Raw genomic sequence first — 21,161 nt, 5'->3', positions numbered from 1 at the left:
AAAAAAACTTAAGAGAAATTTCATATGCTAATTAAAATCTAGTAGTTTTCAGAAAACGAGTTTATAAGATATATTTTGGTTTGTCAAACATGATAATTCGTAAAAAAAATGACGAAATTACAGTTAAACGTCAAAAAAAAATTCACACCGTTAAATATTAAACTTACAACATTTTATAAGATAACAATCGATTTAAGTAATTTAGTCATATTTATGGTTATAAAAACTTCAAAATAACTATTCAACTTTACAATCAATATCATTTAGACACATATATACAAATACAATTCCCCATTTTTAAGGTCAAGTGACTAGACTTTTAGAAGATGGGCTAAATTGTCAATTGGAAAATGTTAGTGGAAATTCTCCCCACAAAAAATCTTCCATATTGTTTCCTTTTCCCCCCAATTTCTCAAGTTTGCTACACTAAGTAAACCCCAACATAAAATAGTCTACTTTTTTCTCCATTCACTCATAATAAATCACTTGTACCTCATGCATAAGAACTTGTACCTTACTCTTGACTCAGTCTCCTCAAGAAAGCTGTTAAAGAAGTCGCCAAGAATACTCACAGACATTCCAACAACTACTTAACACAAGTATCCAAGAAGCTAACTAATTCTGTAATTCATCTTTTTGCAAGTTTCTTGAATTCCATTGAATCATCTTTAATGGAAGCTCGCAAATCCTTCGTTCTCATTTTCTTAATCTTTACATTCATGGAGGTTCTTGATGGCAAATTCACCTCACATACCTGCAACCATGATCAACCCCCAATCCATTTTCCATTCAAAGTCAATTCTTTCTGCAAACACAAACAAACCATGATCAAATTCCCAAATTACGGCGATTTGGGCGTGAAATCCATCTCATACGATCACAGAAAACTCACTCTAATCGACCCAAAAGATTGCGTCTTTCAAGTGTTCTTGAATCTCAATCTTGATCCTACACCCTTTCGATACTATCATGTTGTTAGAAACTATACGTATTTGAATTGTTCGATCAATCTTTTGGGTTCTTTCGAACAAATCCCATGTTTAAGTGATTCTAAACACCATGTTTATGTTGTGGAGTCATCGTTAGATATTCCCAGTTCTTGTGAGATTATCAAAACTGTTTCGATTCCATTTGAGTATAGTTCTTACGTTTCTGATGATAGTTTTGGTCTTGATTTGACATGGGATTCGACTGGTTTTGATGATTTTTCAGAAGCTAAAAGGTGGTTTGGTGTTCAATCCATTGGAGAAGGTAATGTTGATTTTCCTTTTAAGGTCAAAGTCAAAATTTTAATATTTAGAATCTATTTGTTTTGATTCTTGTTATATATCTCTACATTTTTACCATATAGCATTTGTTATATAGCTAATTAAATGAATAAACTAAAAGTTTTGATAAAATAATAATGGGAATTCCATATTCAATTTTTTGTTGTTTGTCCTTTAAAGTCAAACAACACTTTGTACAATTCATTAAATTGTATTTGTAACCAATGACTCTATGAACAAAACATCAAACTTAATCTTGGCTGTTGATGAAATTCATCTGAGGGTCGAAATGTGTGTAACGACTTTTAATCTTAGCCGTTGATTTTTTAATCAAACGGTCGAGATTATGGTTATGTGCTTTGCTAAGATAACTTGGTTCTATTTTAAACTCATTTCTTGTACCCAATTGGCATTAAATTTGAGTTTTTTTTTCTTTTCTTTTCAGAAATAAGTATCGCGATTTTGGTCTTTATGGCGATTTTGGTCCTTATGGTTTTGGGATTAGCATGTGTAAAGGCTTATTGTATGAAGAAATCTGAAAGCAAGACAAATGAATGGGACAAGTTACTTGAAGATCTTGAAACCTTATGAAGATCGAATTATCAAAAGTCTCCTGCTTGAAGTGTAGTGTTTATGTCTTTAGTTTTGAACTACATATAAATTTAGTGTTATGCCTTGAAAATGAGGTAATACTATAATATTGAGAAAGTTATCTTTGATAACCATCCATTATTTGTAGAATAAATATTCATTTATTAGTTTATATTAAATCTCATGAGCTCAAATAATAATCAGTTTAATAACATCTTTTCTCAAGTGATGAATAATCTTGGAATTTAAAGAATTACTACAAAAGATGGAGGGAAAAGAAATAAAGAGAAACATACCCTCCTAAGATTAAAATTACCATGTTGCTCCTTTTCTTTTGCTTTTACTTTCTCTTTATTCTTTCTCAATAAAGCGTATTAATCACATCCATGTAAGCTATTTGAGTAATTTTTTTTCTTCTTTTTGTCTTGATTGTGTTCTTGGATAATGATTTGTGCACAAGTGATAAATAAGTAAAAAGAAAACAACTGATAAATGTTTTTCGTCATTAATTGATTCTAAAAAGTACAACTTTTTCTTAAATCAATTACAAGTCACAAATATTCTTTATTATTTTTATTGTAAGTTATTTACAATATTTTATCATTAATCTCTAGTTCTTCTCAAAACAAATATCAATTTGTAGATTATTTTTTGATATCGTGAAAATTATCTCTTTTAAGTTTTGGAAAATGTTAAGTTATAATTACTTTATGCTTAACATTAAACATTAGAAAAGATTTACAAAACTATTTTATCTTGATATAAGCAAAAAAAATCTAAAGGAAGTAAAAATATTATCTTTGTCCAACTTAATTTCTAAAAATAATATTTACCTTTCATAAAATTTTAGAATATCGTATATATTCTTAAACATTAAAATATAATATATGTCTTTCTTAAATATCAAAATATCATATGTGTCATTTTTAAACATCAAAATATCAATGCTAATCTAAAATATCATCTATCTAAAACATGACAATATTCAACAAAAACAAAAACTAAATAATCAATGCATACATTCCAATTGAGAAGGCTCAAAATAAAGCATTTTGTTTGTCGATGAAGCAAAAACAATATATTTGTAAACTATTCATAAATCCACATATGTCTCAAACGAGACTTGAACCATCAACCACCATCAACCTCAAGAAGGAAGACAATATCTAATACTGCTAGTTTAGAAGTCATTTGATATTTAGGCAGTGTTTGTTTTTTATCTGCAGATCTGTGAGGCCTCTTCTGTCTGCGCCGCGCAGACCACGCGCAGACATTAGCCTTCGCAGACTGTTTGTTTTTTTGAAGACTGCAGACCTAAAAATGTCTGCGCACCCTCTTCTTGGCATAGATGTAGACCAAAGTCTTCTAACATCTTCAGACATCTTCTAGCCTAAAAAAACATATATATCTTTATTTTTTTCAAGTTTTTTTTTTAATTTATATTTTTTCCAACTTTATTAATGATAACAATTTGAAAAAAAAATACAAAACTTAAAAAAAAAAAAAAAAAAAAAAAAAAAAAAAAACTTTTGACGATACAAACATGATATTTTTGACAAATTTATAAATAAAGATTTATTACAATAATAGTCGTTGAATTTGTTTATATAAATATGAAAAAAAAATCATAATATATTCTTATATTTTTTTGCCAAATTTTGTAAAACATTATTTAATACAATATCGTCAATTTCTTGAGAAAATATTTATCGTACGTTTTTAATGGATTTAATTGAAAAAATCGAAGTTTATTTCCATCAATTTATGTATCAAATTCTTTGATCAATAATTATAATGGTTAATTATAATTTTGCAACCAAAGTTGTTGGTTTTTATCAAATATATATGTTAATTCATACCATTTTTAATTTTATTTTTTATACAATAATACATAAAAGTTGATCTAGATTCGTTAATTATTTATAACAAAATCATAAAAATATTAAAAAATCACTTTGAAGTTTAAAAAAATAAGTTTATTTAGTTTTCAGTTTATTTTAGTAGCACGCAGATGTTAAAAAAACAAACAGTCTTCTTTTTTCAGACTGCAGACGTTTGGTCCACCTTTTCTACTGCAGAGGTCTACAGATGTGGTCTGCAAACTGCAGACATTTTGCTTTAAAAAAAACAAACAACACCTTATACCTTACAGTGATTGTAGTTTGTAAAAATTTACATGGTGAAGAAAACTATCAAACTGTTATGCTTTTGGTACATATGGTTTCTAAATGCTGTCCGATCGGCCCTTTTACTTGATTTTGTTTAAACTTGACCATTAGACCATCCTACTAGCCCCTCACAAGTCACACGAGGGTATTTGTATATTTTTATTTACCCAATGTTCATATCCTCCTTTATAACATCAACCCCCAAATTCAGTGACGGAACCAGAAATTTTGATATGGAGATACAAACATTGTCAATATATATATATATATATATATATATATATATATATATATATATATATATATACCGGGAATTAAAAAATATGCTAAAATCTCTTTAGTTGGGGATACAATAACATGAAAAATGTTTATAAATAATATTTTATATATAAAAAAAATAATTTTTTGGGGGTACTGTAATACCCCCAACGCCCCATCTAGCTCCGCCACTGCCCAAATTACATTCTTCCCCGTACCTTCTTCTCTATTTTTCTTCGTAGGCTCTTTTACACAAAAATCAAAATGGTATTTTATTGTTCACTTTGTGGACTAAGTTAGGTCCAAAATGGAGGTTTATTGGGTATTTGGGTGGTTCGACCTACCGATCACCGATGTGTCCTACTTTTTATTTTGGATATATATATATATATATATATATATATATATATATATATATATATATATATATATATATATAAAATTGAAAATGGTGGTTTTTACTTCAATATTTAGAAATAGCATTGAATGGGTAGGGAATAGAAGTATTATCAAAAAAGTGAGATCTAGCACAATGTTTAGAGGGAATCTAACTTAACCATGCATGAACATTTTCATTGAATCACATCAACAACCTTAGGGAATATTGGTGGGTCAAACCATCCTATAAACATGCATTTTGAACAAGATTAGAACCTCATTCATGGGTTTAGGTTAGTCTACAAAGTGATGGAAATTACATTCCACAAGAACAAAAAACCATTTTTTTTCTTTTTTGGCGTTAAAGAGCATGCGAAGAAGAAAAATGGAGAAGAAGGTCCGAGAAAGAAGTTAATTTGGGGGGTTTGGTTGATAAAGGAGTATACGAACATTGGGGAAATAAAAAGACACATATACCCTTGTTTGAGTGGCATGTGTGTGTGCATGGGGAGGGGCTAACGTCCAATTGTCCAAAATCAAACGGAGACAAACAAAATGACCAATCAATGTTTAGAAATCACATAGACCAAACATGTAACGATTTTGATAGTAGTTCTATATGACTTTTTGAAAACCGTAAAGACCAATAATGAAATTTAGTTTAAATGAAATAATGAAACCCCAAAAAAGGATAGAAATGTCAAATGGGTGAAAAGGTAACCATGAAGTATGAATCTTGAACTTCACTTCTAAAACTTTCCTCTTTTCAATCACAATCACAAGCTCCTTTTTGTTTTTCTTAGTCCGCAAGATTTCTGCCTTTCAAACTCTAGTGCATTGTTTGATAAGATAAGCGAAATAAATAAATATAATTCATTGGATATATAAAAAGTTGTTTATTTTGTCTTACTAAAAAATTTGTTCTTAAAGAATGCCAATTTTATTTTATTTTAGACTAAAAGAAATGGAGCATGGGATGTCATGATGTCATATCATCTTTAAAACCATGTCATGTTAATTTTGCCATATAACATGAATAACATGACATTTTGTGGGGATAGATCAACATGTTAAAATAAATAATAATAATAATAATAATAAAAAAGAAATAATCTCTCTCTCTCTCTCTCTCTCTCTCTCTCTCTATATATATATATATATATATATATATATATATATATATATATATATATATATATATATATATATATATATATATATATATATATATAATGCCATTTTAGTTTGCATTATCTCATGTCACCTTTGAAGGGTGATGTTGGTATGAGATGGCAAACAAAAGCCAAATGTTTTTACCACCCACCCCCTCAAGTCTTATTGAATTTTATTAGTTTCCTTTCCCATAAATCATTTTGTTTGGTATGTATACTAACAGACAACTCGATTACATTGTATATATGTAACTAAATTATGTCTTCATCAAAATATGTACATAAATATAGTTATTATTAGTTAGGTAACTATGTTTTAAACCTTTTATCCCAAATTTACCGATTGATGTATGAATCGGTAATGTCAATTTTGTTTCAAAATTGATAAAATATAATCAAACCTAAACAAAATTACATAAATTAATCAAATATCTAGTATATGTAATAAAAAGCTGTAATTTTCTTACGTAAATAATCATTAACCATTTATTAAAGGGTAATTTGTAAGAATGTCATGGTAATTTGATTGAAAAAGTATTTTTATACCATTAAAATCATCTTTATTTTTTCTTGTATAAATATACCAAGCAACTGTTTTAGTTTGCAACACTTAATTATGAGGATGATGTGGATATTTTTTTTAAAAGTAAAAATAAAATAACAGGTGGATATTATAACCTAATTACCACAACAAAAGTCAAAATAAACCATTCATAGAGTGGATTTTAATATATTATATGAGCTTAAGATTTTCGTCGTTAGAAGGGTTGCATCTAGGCTGAATATATGCATGTCTTGGTTCATCAATATAATAGATACATCACACGTGCTATGTTGGGTTCCGGTGTGCAAACATGGTAGAAGGATAATACATACAAAATCAAAATTTGTAACAAGAAGACTATCCATGAGGCAATATAAGCAACTAAAGCACATCGATTGGGTGTTTAAGAGAAGTATACCCCGATGTGAACATTTGAGTCTAACTTTAGTAAGGTAGAGAATCTATGTATTGCAAGGAATCAAAGCAAACTCCCTCCAACAATATCCACATGTATGTGGGATCAAAGCCTAATAGCCAAGTGCTAGTGTATGAATGATACCCTCACAATATGAGAAAACTAGAGTCCTTGTCAAAACCCTCTAGAATGTTGCAAGATTACCCCCATGATGAGAGCTTAGTGATTGAGGTGTGAAAATCTGCACAAGAGAAACTATGGCACACCTAAAAAATTTCTAGTGTTATGTGATGTTGCATTGTTGCTTTCATTCACCTCTCTCCACCAGAACAAAATGTTTCCACTATATTTCAGAAGTATTCTAAGAAAATACGGTGGGTTTGAGTTGGAAACTGAACTAATAAGTAGTGAATAGAACAACGAATCATTTTATTCAACAAGATTTATTCGGTTCTAACCATGACGAATGGGATTGCTTGACCTCCCACGTGGTCTTTGGGACCGGTTAATATAGGCCACTCTAATGGTGCATTTTACTATTTTTAGAATGATACAAAATTTGTATCCTAAAGGCTTGAGTGTGTCACTCAATATGTAGGAAGACAATGTTGTCATTGTAGATGTAAATCAATCTTAAGACACTAACAACACTCCAAGCAATAAAAAAAACTTCTTGATCCATAAAACTTCCTTACTTACATAATATGTTGTTATGTACTATGATTCTATAATTATTTCATTTTTTATTATTTGCTACAAAATTTTCAAGCTTATAGCAACTCCATAAAACAAATCACAACTATGACTTCAAATGATTAACGTAAGTTTAGAAGCTTGCATCTATCTAAACATATACATACAACTCCTCATAAACACCACCAAATACCTAAAACATGTTTTTAGTTCTACATAAGTATATAATAATCGGCTTTACAATCATATAATGAATTTCAGATGAATGATATTGGTACCTGCTCTTCGTGATGTTAGGATAAAACCCTTAGACTTGATGATGTTCAAACTATTTATACTTAAGTGGCCATAAATAGTCACTGAAAAAGTTCTAAGTTAAAGACTTATGTCAAAGAGAAATAAATTTTATTAAATAAATAAAGTTTGAGAATGAGTTTAAAGTTAATATGGATAAAGATTTAGAAAAAGATGAATTCTTTGGGTTGGTAGCCCAAGCTTTTATGATTGTAAGGTGGGGAAACAATATCAGAAATAAATGAAAGCTTAGTAGATCAAACAAGAGAAGATTTAAAGACGGCCACTCATGTAAAATTTATAAGTCTTAGAAAAAATATCAGAAACAATATCAGAAATAAATGAAAGCTTAGTAGATCAAACAAGAGAAGATTTAAAGACGGCCACTCATGTAAAATTTATAAGTCTTAGAAAAAATATGTCTCATGGGACATCCTTAATTTTACAGCTAGAAAAAACCGATTCATTATACTTATTTAAAAATCAGAGTATCCTTTTTGAAAAATAATATTGCAGAATTTGTTCCCAAAAATATGATAATGATATTATCAAAGTATTTCCGAGGAAATGTATTTTATTTATATTAAAACGTTGGGATGTCATCATCAATACAAAAACATAAGCATCATGAAATATTATAAGCCTTACAGTAATTAAATTAGTGGCTTAATACTCCTTGAATTTCTCAACATAATGTATCTTTAATATCGCTACATGTGATACAACAAATTTAGTGAGTTAGATTGGGAAACCTGGTGAGTACATAGGGTTTTCAACCCATAATAATATAATTAATATGTTTAATCATCAAACAATTAACCCAATTTCCATCCACATTGTCTTCTTTATTCTTATACCCTAAGGATCATCTATACTGACAGTATTAGTTCAGGGATTCCTTCATGATACTTGTCAGTAGGTATTCTTCTATATTTATTTCTAAAGATTTTTCCTAAGGAATTGGCACGAAGTCCATCGCTGCCAGGGTTTATCTAAAAGGCACTAAGTCCATAGCTGCCAATGTTTATTTATTAGGCACCAAGTCCATAGTTGTTAGTGTTTATCTAATAGGCACCAAATTCATAGCTTCTAGGGTTTATCTTCTTTATTAACAATATTATTTTAGGGAGTCCACCCACAACACATGTCAATGTGTTTTCATAGTACATCTGATGAACACATGGTTCACAAACACCTACAAATTGCGAGCCTCCTAGCGTTCCACTGGACTATCTAGAATAGTGTGTGGTTGTCATCTATACTCTGCTAGATGACATTGTCTTTAAGGTCAAGGTCTCTCATCATCCATTTCATCTTTCATCTCTCATCATCTATATCATCTACCCATCTTTACCCAATATATTTATAGGTATAAAATACATATATAGTTTAAATCAAGTAAAACATGTATAAATCGTCCATCTAGCATAGATATGAGGAACACAGATAATAGGCACATATAGCAGGTAATTTATATTAAATACTTGATATATATATATATATATATATATATATGTGTGTGTGTGTGTGTGTGTGTAAGATGAAAGTAACTATGCACTTACTTGATAAAGTGACGACTCGAAATTCGCACAGCGCTTTGCTTTTAGCAAGTGTCTTATTCTTTGACATATCCTAGTATTATTATCACTAAGTCTTAGGCTAATATTTATTGCAACTAATTATTAGTCTAGATTCATCATTAATTCAAAGTCTAGTGATCTATAGTTGATAAGGGATGATCAGTTAAGATTATATCGGAGGTAGGGTCCGTTTGGTATACAGAGTATACTGTTTGGAAAGCTCACTTTAAACACCTCGCTAATTCTAGCCTTTTCATCATCCCCGTAAGTAGATAGATTAGTATAATGACTTGGAATCACTTATAAATCTTGTTTATAGGTATATAATAATGATAATGAACTTAAACATAAGTTATACTTAAAGCATGCTAAGCATAACTCAACTTACATGTGGTTTAGCGAGAAACCAAACACGGGCAGAACTTCTAAACCGAAAGCTTTATTTCTTGGGGCTTTCTGGCGCTCCGGAGCTTCGCTACTAACACTTAGGAAGTGTTAGAGAAAGGGATTGGGACCTTGGGGGGTTTAGGAGAGAATAGGATGGAAAGGTGTGAAGAAATGAGTGAAATTTGGCTCTATTTATAGGCTACCCAGGGGTCTCTCACGTCGTAAGATATGCCTCTCACGTCGTGAGCATGCGTAGGCACTAAGGCTTCACCTCTGGTGCTGACATGTGGCACCAGATGCAAGTAAAACTGTAGATCTTCAAAACTTCATAACTTTCGCATGTGAGCTCCTTTTTTAACGTTCTTTATATCCATGCATAGGTATTTCCGAGTTCTACAACTTTTCTTTTGACCATATCGGCTAATTCTCGACCGATTTTAAATTTAACAATCTAAGAAGATTACATTGTTAATGACCGTGTAAAATTCATAACTTCTATATACAGACTCCGTTTTTGATTGTATTTTTATCGTTGAACTCCTATTAGAGAGATCTTTAGTTCTCATTTAGATCATTTCAGCTAAAAATTGACCGATTTAAAATTTAGTTTTTGTACCCGTACTGCTTGCAGGTGGACTCCCGCAAATAATATTGTCGATAAATGTGAGCTATGGACTTAGCACCTATTGGATGAACCCTGGCAACTATGGATTTAGTGTCTGTTGTATAAACCCTGGCGACGATGGACTTCGTACCTATTCCTTAGGAAAAACCATAGGAATGAGTGATAGATGATTCTTAGGGCATATCCTTAAGAAATAAAGAAGATAATGGGGTTGGGTAATTGGGTTAATTTTTTGATGATGAAACATAATAACTTTATTATTGTGGGTTAAAAACCCTATGTACTCACCAGGTTTCCCAACCTAACCCACTCAGTTTATTTGTGTCACAGGTGTCGATATAAAGCTACACTACACCGAGAGATTAAAGAGATGTAGATCACTAGTGTAATGAATGTAAGTTCTGTTTATGCTTATGTTTCTGTATTGACGTTGACATCCCAATGTTTTAAAATGAATAAAATATATTTCCACAGAAATGCTTTGATTACATATTTATCATGTTTTTTGGGAACAAATTATGCAACACTTTTCTTTAAAAAGTTACTCTGATTTTATTATAAAGCATAAACAAAATCGGTCTTTTCTGACCGCGAAAAATGGGGATGTCACAGTTGGTATCAGAGCATTAGTTTAAGCGACCTAGGAATTTGTAGGATTTCTAGACTTAAACTTAGAATGCTAAGAGATGATTGTGAGATGAGTGTCTACCATATTTTAGACACGAGCACTAGTTTATTTTAGGAAAGATGTCTAAAATGTTTTTATGTGCTAAATGGTTTATATTATAACTATAAAGATGCCTTATATGCTATTATTTGATTGGATCTATGGTCTGTTGCCGACCAGATCTGGAAATTTTATGTGTACAAGTTTCTAAACGTTTGATTATGGTATTAGAACCGGTATGTAATTTTTTGGAGTGATAAGGAGATTTATACATCTATCATAAATAAATCTTTTCTATCTAAATTCTCGTCACTACACACCGAACGTCTGATTTTGGTGTTAGATCGACATGGTGAGCATTCGAAGCGGATTCGGAAACGGTAACCCGCAACCTGAGCCACAAGTAATTAAGAGAGCACTAGAAGTAGCAGTTGTACCTGAGCCAATCACGATGGCAGGAGTACAGGCGTTTACTTCAACAAAGTAAGGAAGAACTTACTGTGCCAGTACGCCAGACACCCACTCTTGAGGCGGCCATCTGGGTTGTTAAGTTTATTGAAGAAATAATCAATGACAGGGCCGCCAACAAGGTTGAGTTTGGCAAGAAGAGGAAGATTGAGGGGTCTTCAAGGCCCAATAAGAGCAACATGTTCTCAAAATCTAGCAAAGGGGGAGGTAAAGGAAAATGGTGCGAGAAGTGCAAAAAGAAACACTCTGGAAAATATGGCAGGAAGGTGAATTGTTTCAAGTGTGGAGAGACTGGGCATTACGCCGATGAGTGTACGTTTACTAAGAAGGTTTGTTACGGATGTAGGGAGGAAGGGCATTTATATAGGGACTGTCCGAATAAAAATGAAGCAATAAGAGCGAATGCACCTCCAAATCCAAAAATCATCACAGAAAATCCTTGATGATGAAGAAGGTGACAATGCAAGGAAGAGGACTTCATATCCGAAGATCAAGATATGACGTAGCTGTAGTAACATGTGGTGTAGCCTGTTAGTGGTATAGTATAGGTTAAACTTGGAGGTTTATGTAATCGTTTCGGGAAATAATATAAACCTTGATTTTGCTATCTAATGTATTGAATGATTATGTGAAATTATTGAATGGTGACTTGGAAAAGTGTGAGACAATACTTGGGACCAGTATAAATATGTGTGAATGGTAGTAGAGGCCTATACTACCGGAAGCACATGACTCGCACTTGGATCAAGGAAGGTCACAAGGTTACCAAGGCACTAGTAATTGATTCTATTTTGTTCTTGTCCGTCATTACCATCATTTCGGTAATGACTAAGAAGATTATTTTTAATCCGACCCTAGTGGTCATATCCAATTGAGTCCGACTAAGATGAGTATGTTACGTGGTTCAAAGAACCAATATTGATGTAGCATCTGACTTAAGCTAGAAGATTGAAGTATCGCAATCGTTGTTAAAGTAAGAAGCTTGTAGCTAGAAGTACTACATGCAAGAATGTGATATTATCACATTGGAACACGAAGGAAGGTATATTATGTTTAGAAACTTGACTCTAAAATACCCAAGTCTAGACAGTGCATCATACGACGAGAGGTCATTAGAACATGACCCATCAGCCTATTATGGTAATCGAAAGAAAGAACTTATCTTAAGTTTGTTAAGGAGAAGGAGGAGTCTCCAATAAGGATTGAGATTATGACTTGAAGGTCACGATTGAAAGTCCAACATGGGATAGAGAGCGGGTCATGAGCGAGCACCACCTGCAGACAAGAATTCCAAAAGTTAGATACGCATATGAAGTAACATAATAGTTACGGCTATTACCTTGGGTGAAGAAATAGCACATGGAGTTATTATACAAGCCATGTCTTGTTGGTGTTTCAGAGAATGGAGTTGAAGACTTTGTAGTCTGTAGCGATGCACCTGGAGTTGGGTTGGTTTGTGATCTAACCCAGAGGGAAAAAGTGATAGCATATGCATCGAGACAACTGAAATACCATGAAAAGAACTACCCCACTCACGATCTGGAGTTGTTAGTAGTAGTAATCGCTTTAAAGATATGGAGACATTATATTTATGGCACAAAATGCAAATTTTCCACTGATCATGAGAGTCTCCAGTATCTCTTTAATCAGAAGGAATTAAACATGAGACAATGACACTGGCTAGAGTTACTCAAGGATTACGAAATGTGAGATACCTTACCACCCCGATAAAGAAAATGTTGCAGCTGATGCTCTAAGTTGAAAAGTAAAAGAAAAAGTCCAAGAGGGTTAAGAATAGAAGTTGTCTCAACGATTGTGGAAAGCATTAAGAAAGCTTAAGAAGAAGCTTCAAAAAAATGACCGAAAGAAAGAACGTTTAGGTAAAACGTTGGTGTTCGGTACAAATAACCAAGGATCGAGGATTGAGGGTGTTCCAAGATAGGTTTTGGGTACCTAAGATGGGACAAGTAAGAGATCTTCTAATGGAAGAAGCTCACAAGACCATGTACTCGATACATCCCAGAAGCACTAAGATGTATAGGGATCTAAAACCCTACTACTGGTAGTCGACGATGAAGCTCGATGTTGTAAAGTATGTGCCCGAGTATGCAACCTGTGCGAGAGTTATGGAACAACATCAGAAACCGTATGGGAGTTTAGAACCTTTACCTGTACCCATGGGTAAATGGGAAGACATCACCATGGATTTTGTGACTACCCAGGACAAACAATGGTCACAACATGATTTGGGTAGTCATTGATCAAGAGTGCGCACTTCATAGCAGCCAACAAGAGGTGGTCTATGGATAAGCTTGCAAATGCTTGCGTGAAAGAGGTAGTAAGACTTCACTGTGTTCCATTAACGATTGTATCCAATCGTGATAGTCGTTTCACGTCAAGGGTTTGGAGGAGTCTACAAGAGGAAATGGGTACGAAGTTGTGTTTAAGTACAGCTTACCATCCGCAGACTGATGGTCAGAGCGAAAGAACGATTCAAACATTTGAAGATGTGCTAAGATTATGGGCCCCGAGATAGTCCATCAGACTATTGAAAAGCTAAAGGTGATTAGGGAAAGGATGTTAGCAGCTCAGGATCGTCAAAAGAGCTATGTTGACAAAAAGAGAAGGTCGATGATATTCAAAGTTTGAGATTCGGTTTTGCTTAAAGTCTCACCGTGGAAGAGACTTATAAGGTTCGGAAAGAGAGGAAAGTTGAGTCCAAGGTTTATTGAATCGTTCAAAGTTCTTCAAAGGATCGGGAACCAAGCTTACAAGATTGAATTACCACAAGAAATAGATGGTATTCATAACACTTTTCATGTGTTTTATTTAAGGAAGTTCACGGGAGAAGTTCCTGACATAATTCCAATTTAAGAATTAAGAATGGATGAGAGTAAAAGGCTAATCGAAGAGCCCGAAGCGATTAATGACCGTAAGACAACGAAGTTACGACGCAAGATGGTCGACTTAGTGCTTGTGCAATGGAAACATACAAATGGGCCGAACTTCACCTCGGGAACAGAGAGTGACATGATGAGTCGTTATGCACATCTGTTTGCTGATGCATGATTCAGAGATGGAATCATCCTAAGGGGGAGAGAATTGTAACGCCCGTTTTTCTAGGCTAAGTATTAGTAAAATAATGTAATAGTCAAGGTCAACCATTGTAACCTATTTTGAAGTAATAAAGAGGAATTACTTGAATATTATGTGAATTATGTGATTTTATGTGATAAAATGAAAATAAGCGTCAAAAATAAAATGTTAGATAAACCGAATATAAATGAAGAAAGTTGTAGTGGTTGTGACAAGGAATCGGGACATATAAAGAACGCTGAAATCCAAGTTATAACGAAGAAATTATGGCATGTCGAAGTTTCGCGACAAAACCGCCACGACGCTGTATGACGAAAAAAGTGAGTTTATGATACAATACTTTTTAGTCTTAGTGATCTAGACAAAAGTCGTAGTGTTCATTAAACCGAGAGTGTGCATAAAAAGAACGCCCAAATCTAACTTCGTAAGAGGAAGTTGTGATTTTTCTAAGTTTCGGATTAACAGTACACAGCCCAAAGTTCTAATATTAGATCGAACGATTTTAGCCGACACAACCTAAACGAGAATCGAAGATCTTGTTAATAGTAGCGTAACCGTAAAAATACAGACGAAAACGGACGTCGGATGAAGAAGTTATGAATTTTTAATAGACTTTTCATATCCCGGCCTGTTAAAAATATAACTTTAAAAATAAATTCAAAATTAGTCAATGGAGTTTAAACAAAAGTTGTAGAGTGCGGTCCCATCTGTGTGTGGATATAAAGAACGTCGAAAATGGAGCACGTATGCGAAGGTTACGAATTTTAGAATTTGAATGTGTAAAATGCGAGCTGGATGTGAGGACTACGCCCAACGTATCTTCAGATGCCTCGTATACCGAAGTACACCCCGCGTACACCGAGGATTACGTTGCGCGGTCTTCCTCCTTATGTGGTTCGAAGTGAGCCATGATGACCCAACCGATTTCCGACGCATGCCCTCTTCGCCCCGCATACTCCGATGAGTACGCCCAACGTATCGAGGCCTCAGCGCCTATAAAGGGGACCGAAGTCAACTACAAAACTCACACTTTTGCCATCACTTTCTCTCTCTCTCTCTCTCTCTCTAGCCTCCTAAACACCCCCAAATCCTTGAGTACCTCCCTAGCACTAGAAGGAAGCCCTAGAGCGCCCAGAGACTTCGAGAAAAAGAGTTTTTCAGTTTGAAGCTCTGCCCGCGCAGAGTCCGGTTTTCAATCAAACCTCCCGGTTTCATCAAAGACGATCATTTTAAGAAGCGAAGTGTTGTCCAAATCATCACCTTATCATGTGAATGCATGGTCATTTTCTTCTTAGACATAGATATAAAGTATTTTATATAAATTATGTGTTATGTGTGTGTGTGTATGTATATATATATATATATATATATATATATATATATATATATATTACTTATTTACCTGAGATATATTTTGGGTGAAGATCTATACTTCTTTCTTTTTAGATCTGAACCGTATATGTATTTTCTTTACAGATATAAACTTTTTCTTCAGATCTGAACTGCATATGTATTTTATATCTACGAATATGTTGGGTAAAACATGTGTAGATGAAATAAGTTGGTGTGTGATAAAAAATGAGTTGGAGGATGAGATTAAAAAAAAAAGTGATATGAATCATGAAATGAGGGTGAGGGGTGAAAAATGAGAGAAGCCTTTACCCAAACAATGTCCCCGTTATCTAGCAGATTATGGATCACAACCATGGACTATTTAGACGGTCCATGGAAGACTAGCAGGCTCGCTACCTGTAGGTGTTGTGAACGATATGTTCACCCGGTGTACTCTAAAAAACCATTGACATGTATTGCAGGTGGACTACCGCAAATAATAATGTCGATAAATGTGAGCTATGGACTTAGCACTCGTTGGACGAACCCTGGCAATTATGGATTTAGTGTTTGTTGTATAAACCCTGGAGACGATGGAATTTGTTCCTATTCCTTTGGAAAATCCTTAGGAATGAGTGATAAATGATTCTTAGGTCAGATCCCTAAGTAATAAAGAAGATAATGGGGATGGGTAATTGGGTTAATTTTTTGATGATGAAACATAATAACTATATTATTGAGGGGTTGAAAACTCTATGTACTCACCAGGTTTCCCAACCTGACCCACTCAATTTATTTGTATCACAGGTGTAGATATAAAGCTACACTACACCGAGAGATTAAAGAGATGTAGATCACTAGTGTAATAAATGTAAGTTCTGTTTATGCTTATGTTTCTGTATTGACGTTGACATCCCAAAGTTTTAAAATGAATAAAATATATTTCCACGGAAATGCTTTGATTACATATTTATCATGTTTTTTTGGGAACAAATTCCGCAACACTTTTCTTTAAAAAGTTACTCTGATTTTATTATAAAGCATAAACAAAATTGGTCTTTTCTGGCCGCGAAAAATAGGGATGTCACATTCAATCCCACTAGTAAATACATCATTTTAATCTGTTATTTTTATTTATGTGAATAAACTATACATGTTGATTTATTCATTTGTGAATACAACCTTTATATATAAAAATTAATAATACACTATAAAAATTGGTTTGTGAATAGTTTTTTTTTTGTATATTGTAACAATATTATTTTACATCTAAACTCAACATTATACTAAGAGAAACAACATTGCATTGGTTAATGAATATCATTCATATTTGAATTTAACACGATCAAAATGACAAATATATTAAATTCTCTAACATTTACACACGAATATAAAAATATATTGTCTCCGTTAATGATATTTTCTCATTTACACCAACCGATCGTCAACCATTGGGATATAAACTAACCATTGATTGAAATGTTTTTCATTTGTTGAGTTATAACGATTCCTGATAAACATGTGAATACACATCAAAAATGTTAATAAAATATATTGTTACTTCATAATAATAGCGATTTATCACATTCTAACTATTACATGGTATATTCACACATGACGATATAATCATAAGTGAATATTATATAATATCTGTTGTTTATAGTGTATATTCACATGTGATATTACGTGGTATATTCACATGTGAATATTATATGGTATATTGATATATGAATATTATATGGTAGATTCACATGTGAATATATTATATGATATATATACTTGTGAATATTACACATTATAGTCACATATGAATATTGCATGGTATATTTATTCATGAATATTATATAGTATATTCACATATGAATATTAAATAATATATTCACTTGTGAATATGACACACTATATTCATATTTAAATATTAGATGATGCATTCACTTGTGGATATTACAAAGTATATTCACTTGTGAATATTAGATGATATCTTCATATATGAATATTAGATGGTATATTTATATGTGAATATTACATAGTATATTCACATATGAATATTATATAGTATATTTACTTGTGAATATGACACACTATATTCATATTTAAATATTAGACGACGCATTCACTTATTAATATTACATAGTATATTCACTTGTGAATATTAGATTGTATATTCACTTATGAATATTAGATGGTATCTTCATATGTGACTATTACATAGTATTACTTGGTATATCCCATATGAATATTGCATAGTATATTCAATTGTGAATATTAGATGGTATATCCACTTATAAAGATTAAATGGTATATTCATTTGTGAATATTACACCATATATTCACATATGGATACTACAAGGTGTATTCACAAATCAATATAAGTTGTATATGTTATTGACATATGAATAACATACAAACTTGCATATTTGTTTTGCGTTTTAGTATACATATACTGATTTAAGTGTGAAAACATTTTCATATGTGAATATTACGTGGTAATTTAGTTTATGCATTTCATCAAATAGTTGGAATGTATACAAGCAATCTTTTATAAATATGGTTAAAACCATGATACTTGGACTATTTAAACTTACAAAATAGTAGACCGGTAGAGAATTATATGATTTTTTTCAAAAAAATGATTTTAATGCTTTCTAACCTTAATTTCAAAGTTTTGTTTAATGATCAATGTTGAACAAATGATATGAAGCGGATCTGTTGTTGATTATCTATGATGTTGATCTAATGACGTTAGGAGTATAATTAATCATAGATGTTGAAAACATGTTCGTATTCAAGCAGAATTGAAGGTTGGATTGAAAGAACCAAAAATGAATTTTTGTTGTCCACTATTGAATGATGTTGATAAATGTGTGATCGATGGTTGGTTAACATCGAATGATGTTGATCGAGGGTTTAGTTGAAGAAATCTTGATGATTAACGATCGATTAGGAATATATTTGAACTGTTTATGCCTTGAAGGTTTAATTCTTATATCAAATTTACAAGTTTGTCATCGTGTCTTTTATGCTTAGATGCTATTAAATGATTAGTTGAGAATAATTCTCCATTCCAAACTTTTTTTTTCTCAACTGAACCTTTTTTTCTCAACTGAACCCTCATCTCTCTCTCTCTCTCTCTCTCTCTCTCTATATATATATATATATATATATATATATATATATATATATATATACATGTGCGTGTGTGTGTATTTTAGAAGTACAAATATTTATTTTTTACATTTTTAAAAGCATATACATATATTTTTAGAAGTATAGATACATATTAATATTTCTAAAAATATAAAAATATGTATTTATACTTCTAAAAAATATACCTATAAAATTGTATATAAAATTCTAAAAATATTTTTTTAATATTTTAAATGATATAACCACGCAAAAACTCATATATATATATATATATATATATATATATATATATATATATATATATATATATATATATATATATAGAGAGAGAGAGAGAGAGAGAGGTTTAGGTTCTATGGAAAACAAAAACCCTACAAAAAACACTAAAAGTCATAAAAATACATAAAAAAAATATTTAGAGATCACAAATCTTTTTTTGACTTTATATTCTTTAAAACTGCACATTTTTGTATAAAGTCGCTGAATTTTTTTAAAAAAAACGGAAAAAATAAAATAAATAAATAAATAATAAAAAATCAATTTTTAAAGTTTTTTTTTCAGCGAATTTATAAAAAAAACTGCGATTTTTAAGAATATAAAGTTAAAAAAACATTTGAGATCTCTAAGTATTTTTTTATACATTTTTATGATTTTTAGGGTTTTTTTTTGTTTTCCATATAACTCTTTCATATATATATATATATATATATATATATATATATATATATATATATATATATATATATATATATATATATATATATATATATATATATATATATATATATATATATATATATATATAAATAAAGAAATAACATTTAAAAAATAACATAAATACCATATCTAGTTAAATATTTTTTTCGTATACAAATACAATTTTTATGCATAAATGCGTATAATATGGAAAAAAAATATTTAGGGTAAAAGTGTAAAATATATATATAAACATAAGAGTAAAAACGTAGAAAAAAACTATAACCTAAGTTTTTTTTTTTTTTTTTTTTTTTTTTTTTTTGCAAAATTAGTATCATGGTAACTTAGAAAAGCTATTATCACAGTAAAAAGATAAAAGTGAATATTTTTTTGGTAAATATGAGGCCAAAAACTGACATATAATACAACTTTAAACAAAACCAATAAAAACCTAAAAACTTAAAGGTTTTTATAATATTAACCTTTTTTATTATTGTATTAAGAGAACTTCAATAGATAATCATTGTACTCATAATATTTCCAAAATATTATCTATTAACCTTTTGCCTCTAGTTTTATGAAAGAAACTGTCTTCTTTAAAAATAAAATCATGTCTAATTATGAAAAAGATATTAGATATTCAAGCTTAAATATTTTTCTCAAGTTTCTACTATAGCTATTACCAAAACCATGTTGACAACAATCTGTGTAACGCGCCCATATTATTTTTGGTCTGGGCCTAATAAATATATCTAAAGAGCCCAAAATTCTAAATTTGGTTTCGCTAAAGATACAAACCGATATACCGAGGCTATTTTAACCGGCTTCGGTTTAAGTGTCTTTTTGGATTAAGATTTATTGGATGTTGATTGTCAAAGTGATTTAATAGTAAATGTCTGGATTCACAATCCAAATCATTATCGAAAACTCACGTTAATGATTTCACGTTAAAATGGTTTGCCTTGAATTTGTTACAGATTTTGTTTAACCACATTATGTTTCAACATGGCGTCCCAACGTCGAATTTTCTTCCCCTCTAAGTAGCATTTCATGTTTTTTGCATTGCGTTATTTGACTACTATTCTTCGTTTTAACTGTGTCAAAATCTTGTCAAATAGGAGCTTTCCATCATGGAGCTTGGATTATTTGCAAACTATGGTTGTATATCGAGGAGGACCAAATGAGAGCTTGAGAACCTCAACAACTAATTGTTTTGATACCAATTTTATACGGAAAAGAAGATATACTTGACAAAAATATGGAATATAATCCATGAAATATTGAAAATTTACCGTCATGAGAACAAAAAGTTTGGTATATAAAACTAAGAAGTTTTATACAGAAAAGTCTCATTATTTTGGAATTTTTTTTTGATGAAGTTC

The 21,161-nt window shown here is 31.3% G+C and overlaps 1 protein-coding gene across 1 annotated transcript; it reads left to right on the top strand.

The window, feature by feature from the left end:
* The first annotated feature begins 411 nt into the window (after window positions 1-411).
* Window positions 412-2,071, top strand: LOC111880943 (putative RING-H2 finger protein ATL21A). The gene is made up of 2 exons (XM_023877357.3): window positions 412-1,251; window positions 1,714-2,071. The coding sequence occupies exons 1-2, from the start codon at window positions 672-674 to the stop codon at window positions 1,857-1,859; spliced, it is 726 nt and encodes a 241-aa protein (XP_023733125.1). The 5' UTR covers window positions 412-671; the 3' UTR covers window positions 1,860-2,071.
* The last annotated feature ends 19,090 nt before the right edge of the window (window positions 2,072-21,161 follow it).

Source organism: Lactuca sativa, chromosome 6, assembly GCF_002870075.4.
Source record: "Lactuca sativa cultivar Salinas chromosome 6, Lsat_Salinas_v11, whole genome shotgun sequence".
NCBI classification, from domain to species: Eukaryota; Viridiplantae; Streptophyta; class Magnoliopsida; order Asterales; family Asteraceae; genus Lactuca; species Lactuca sativa.
Note: the sequence above shows the minus strand (reverse complement) of the source record. Positions and strands in the feature narration are given on the sequence as shown.

Excerpts from the sequence above, each read along its gene's own strand:
- LOC111880943 (XM_023877357.3), top strand. The coding sequence starts at position 672 with ATGGAAGCTCGCAAATCCTTCGTTCTCATTTTCTTAATCTTTACATTC. Across the intron at positions 1,252-1,713 it reads TGTTCAATCCATTGGAGAAG|AAATAAGTATCGCGATTTTG; the intron begins GTAATGTTGATT and ends TTTTCTTTTCAG.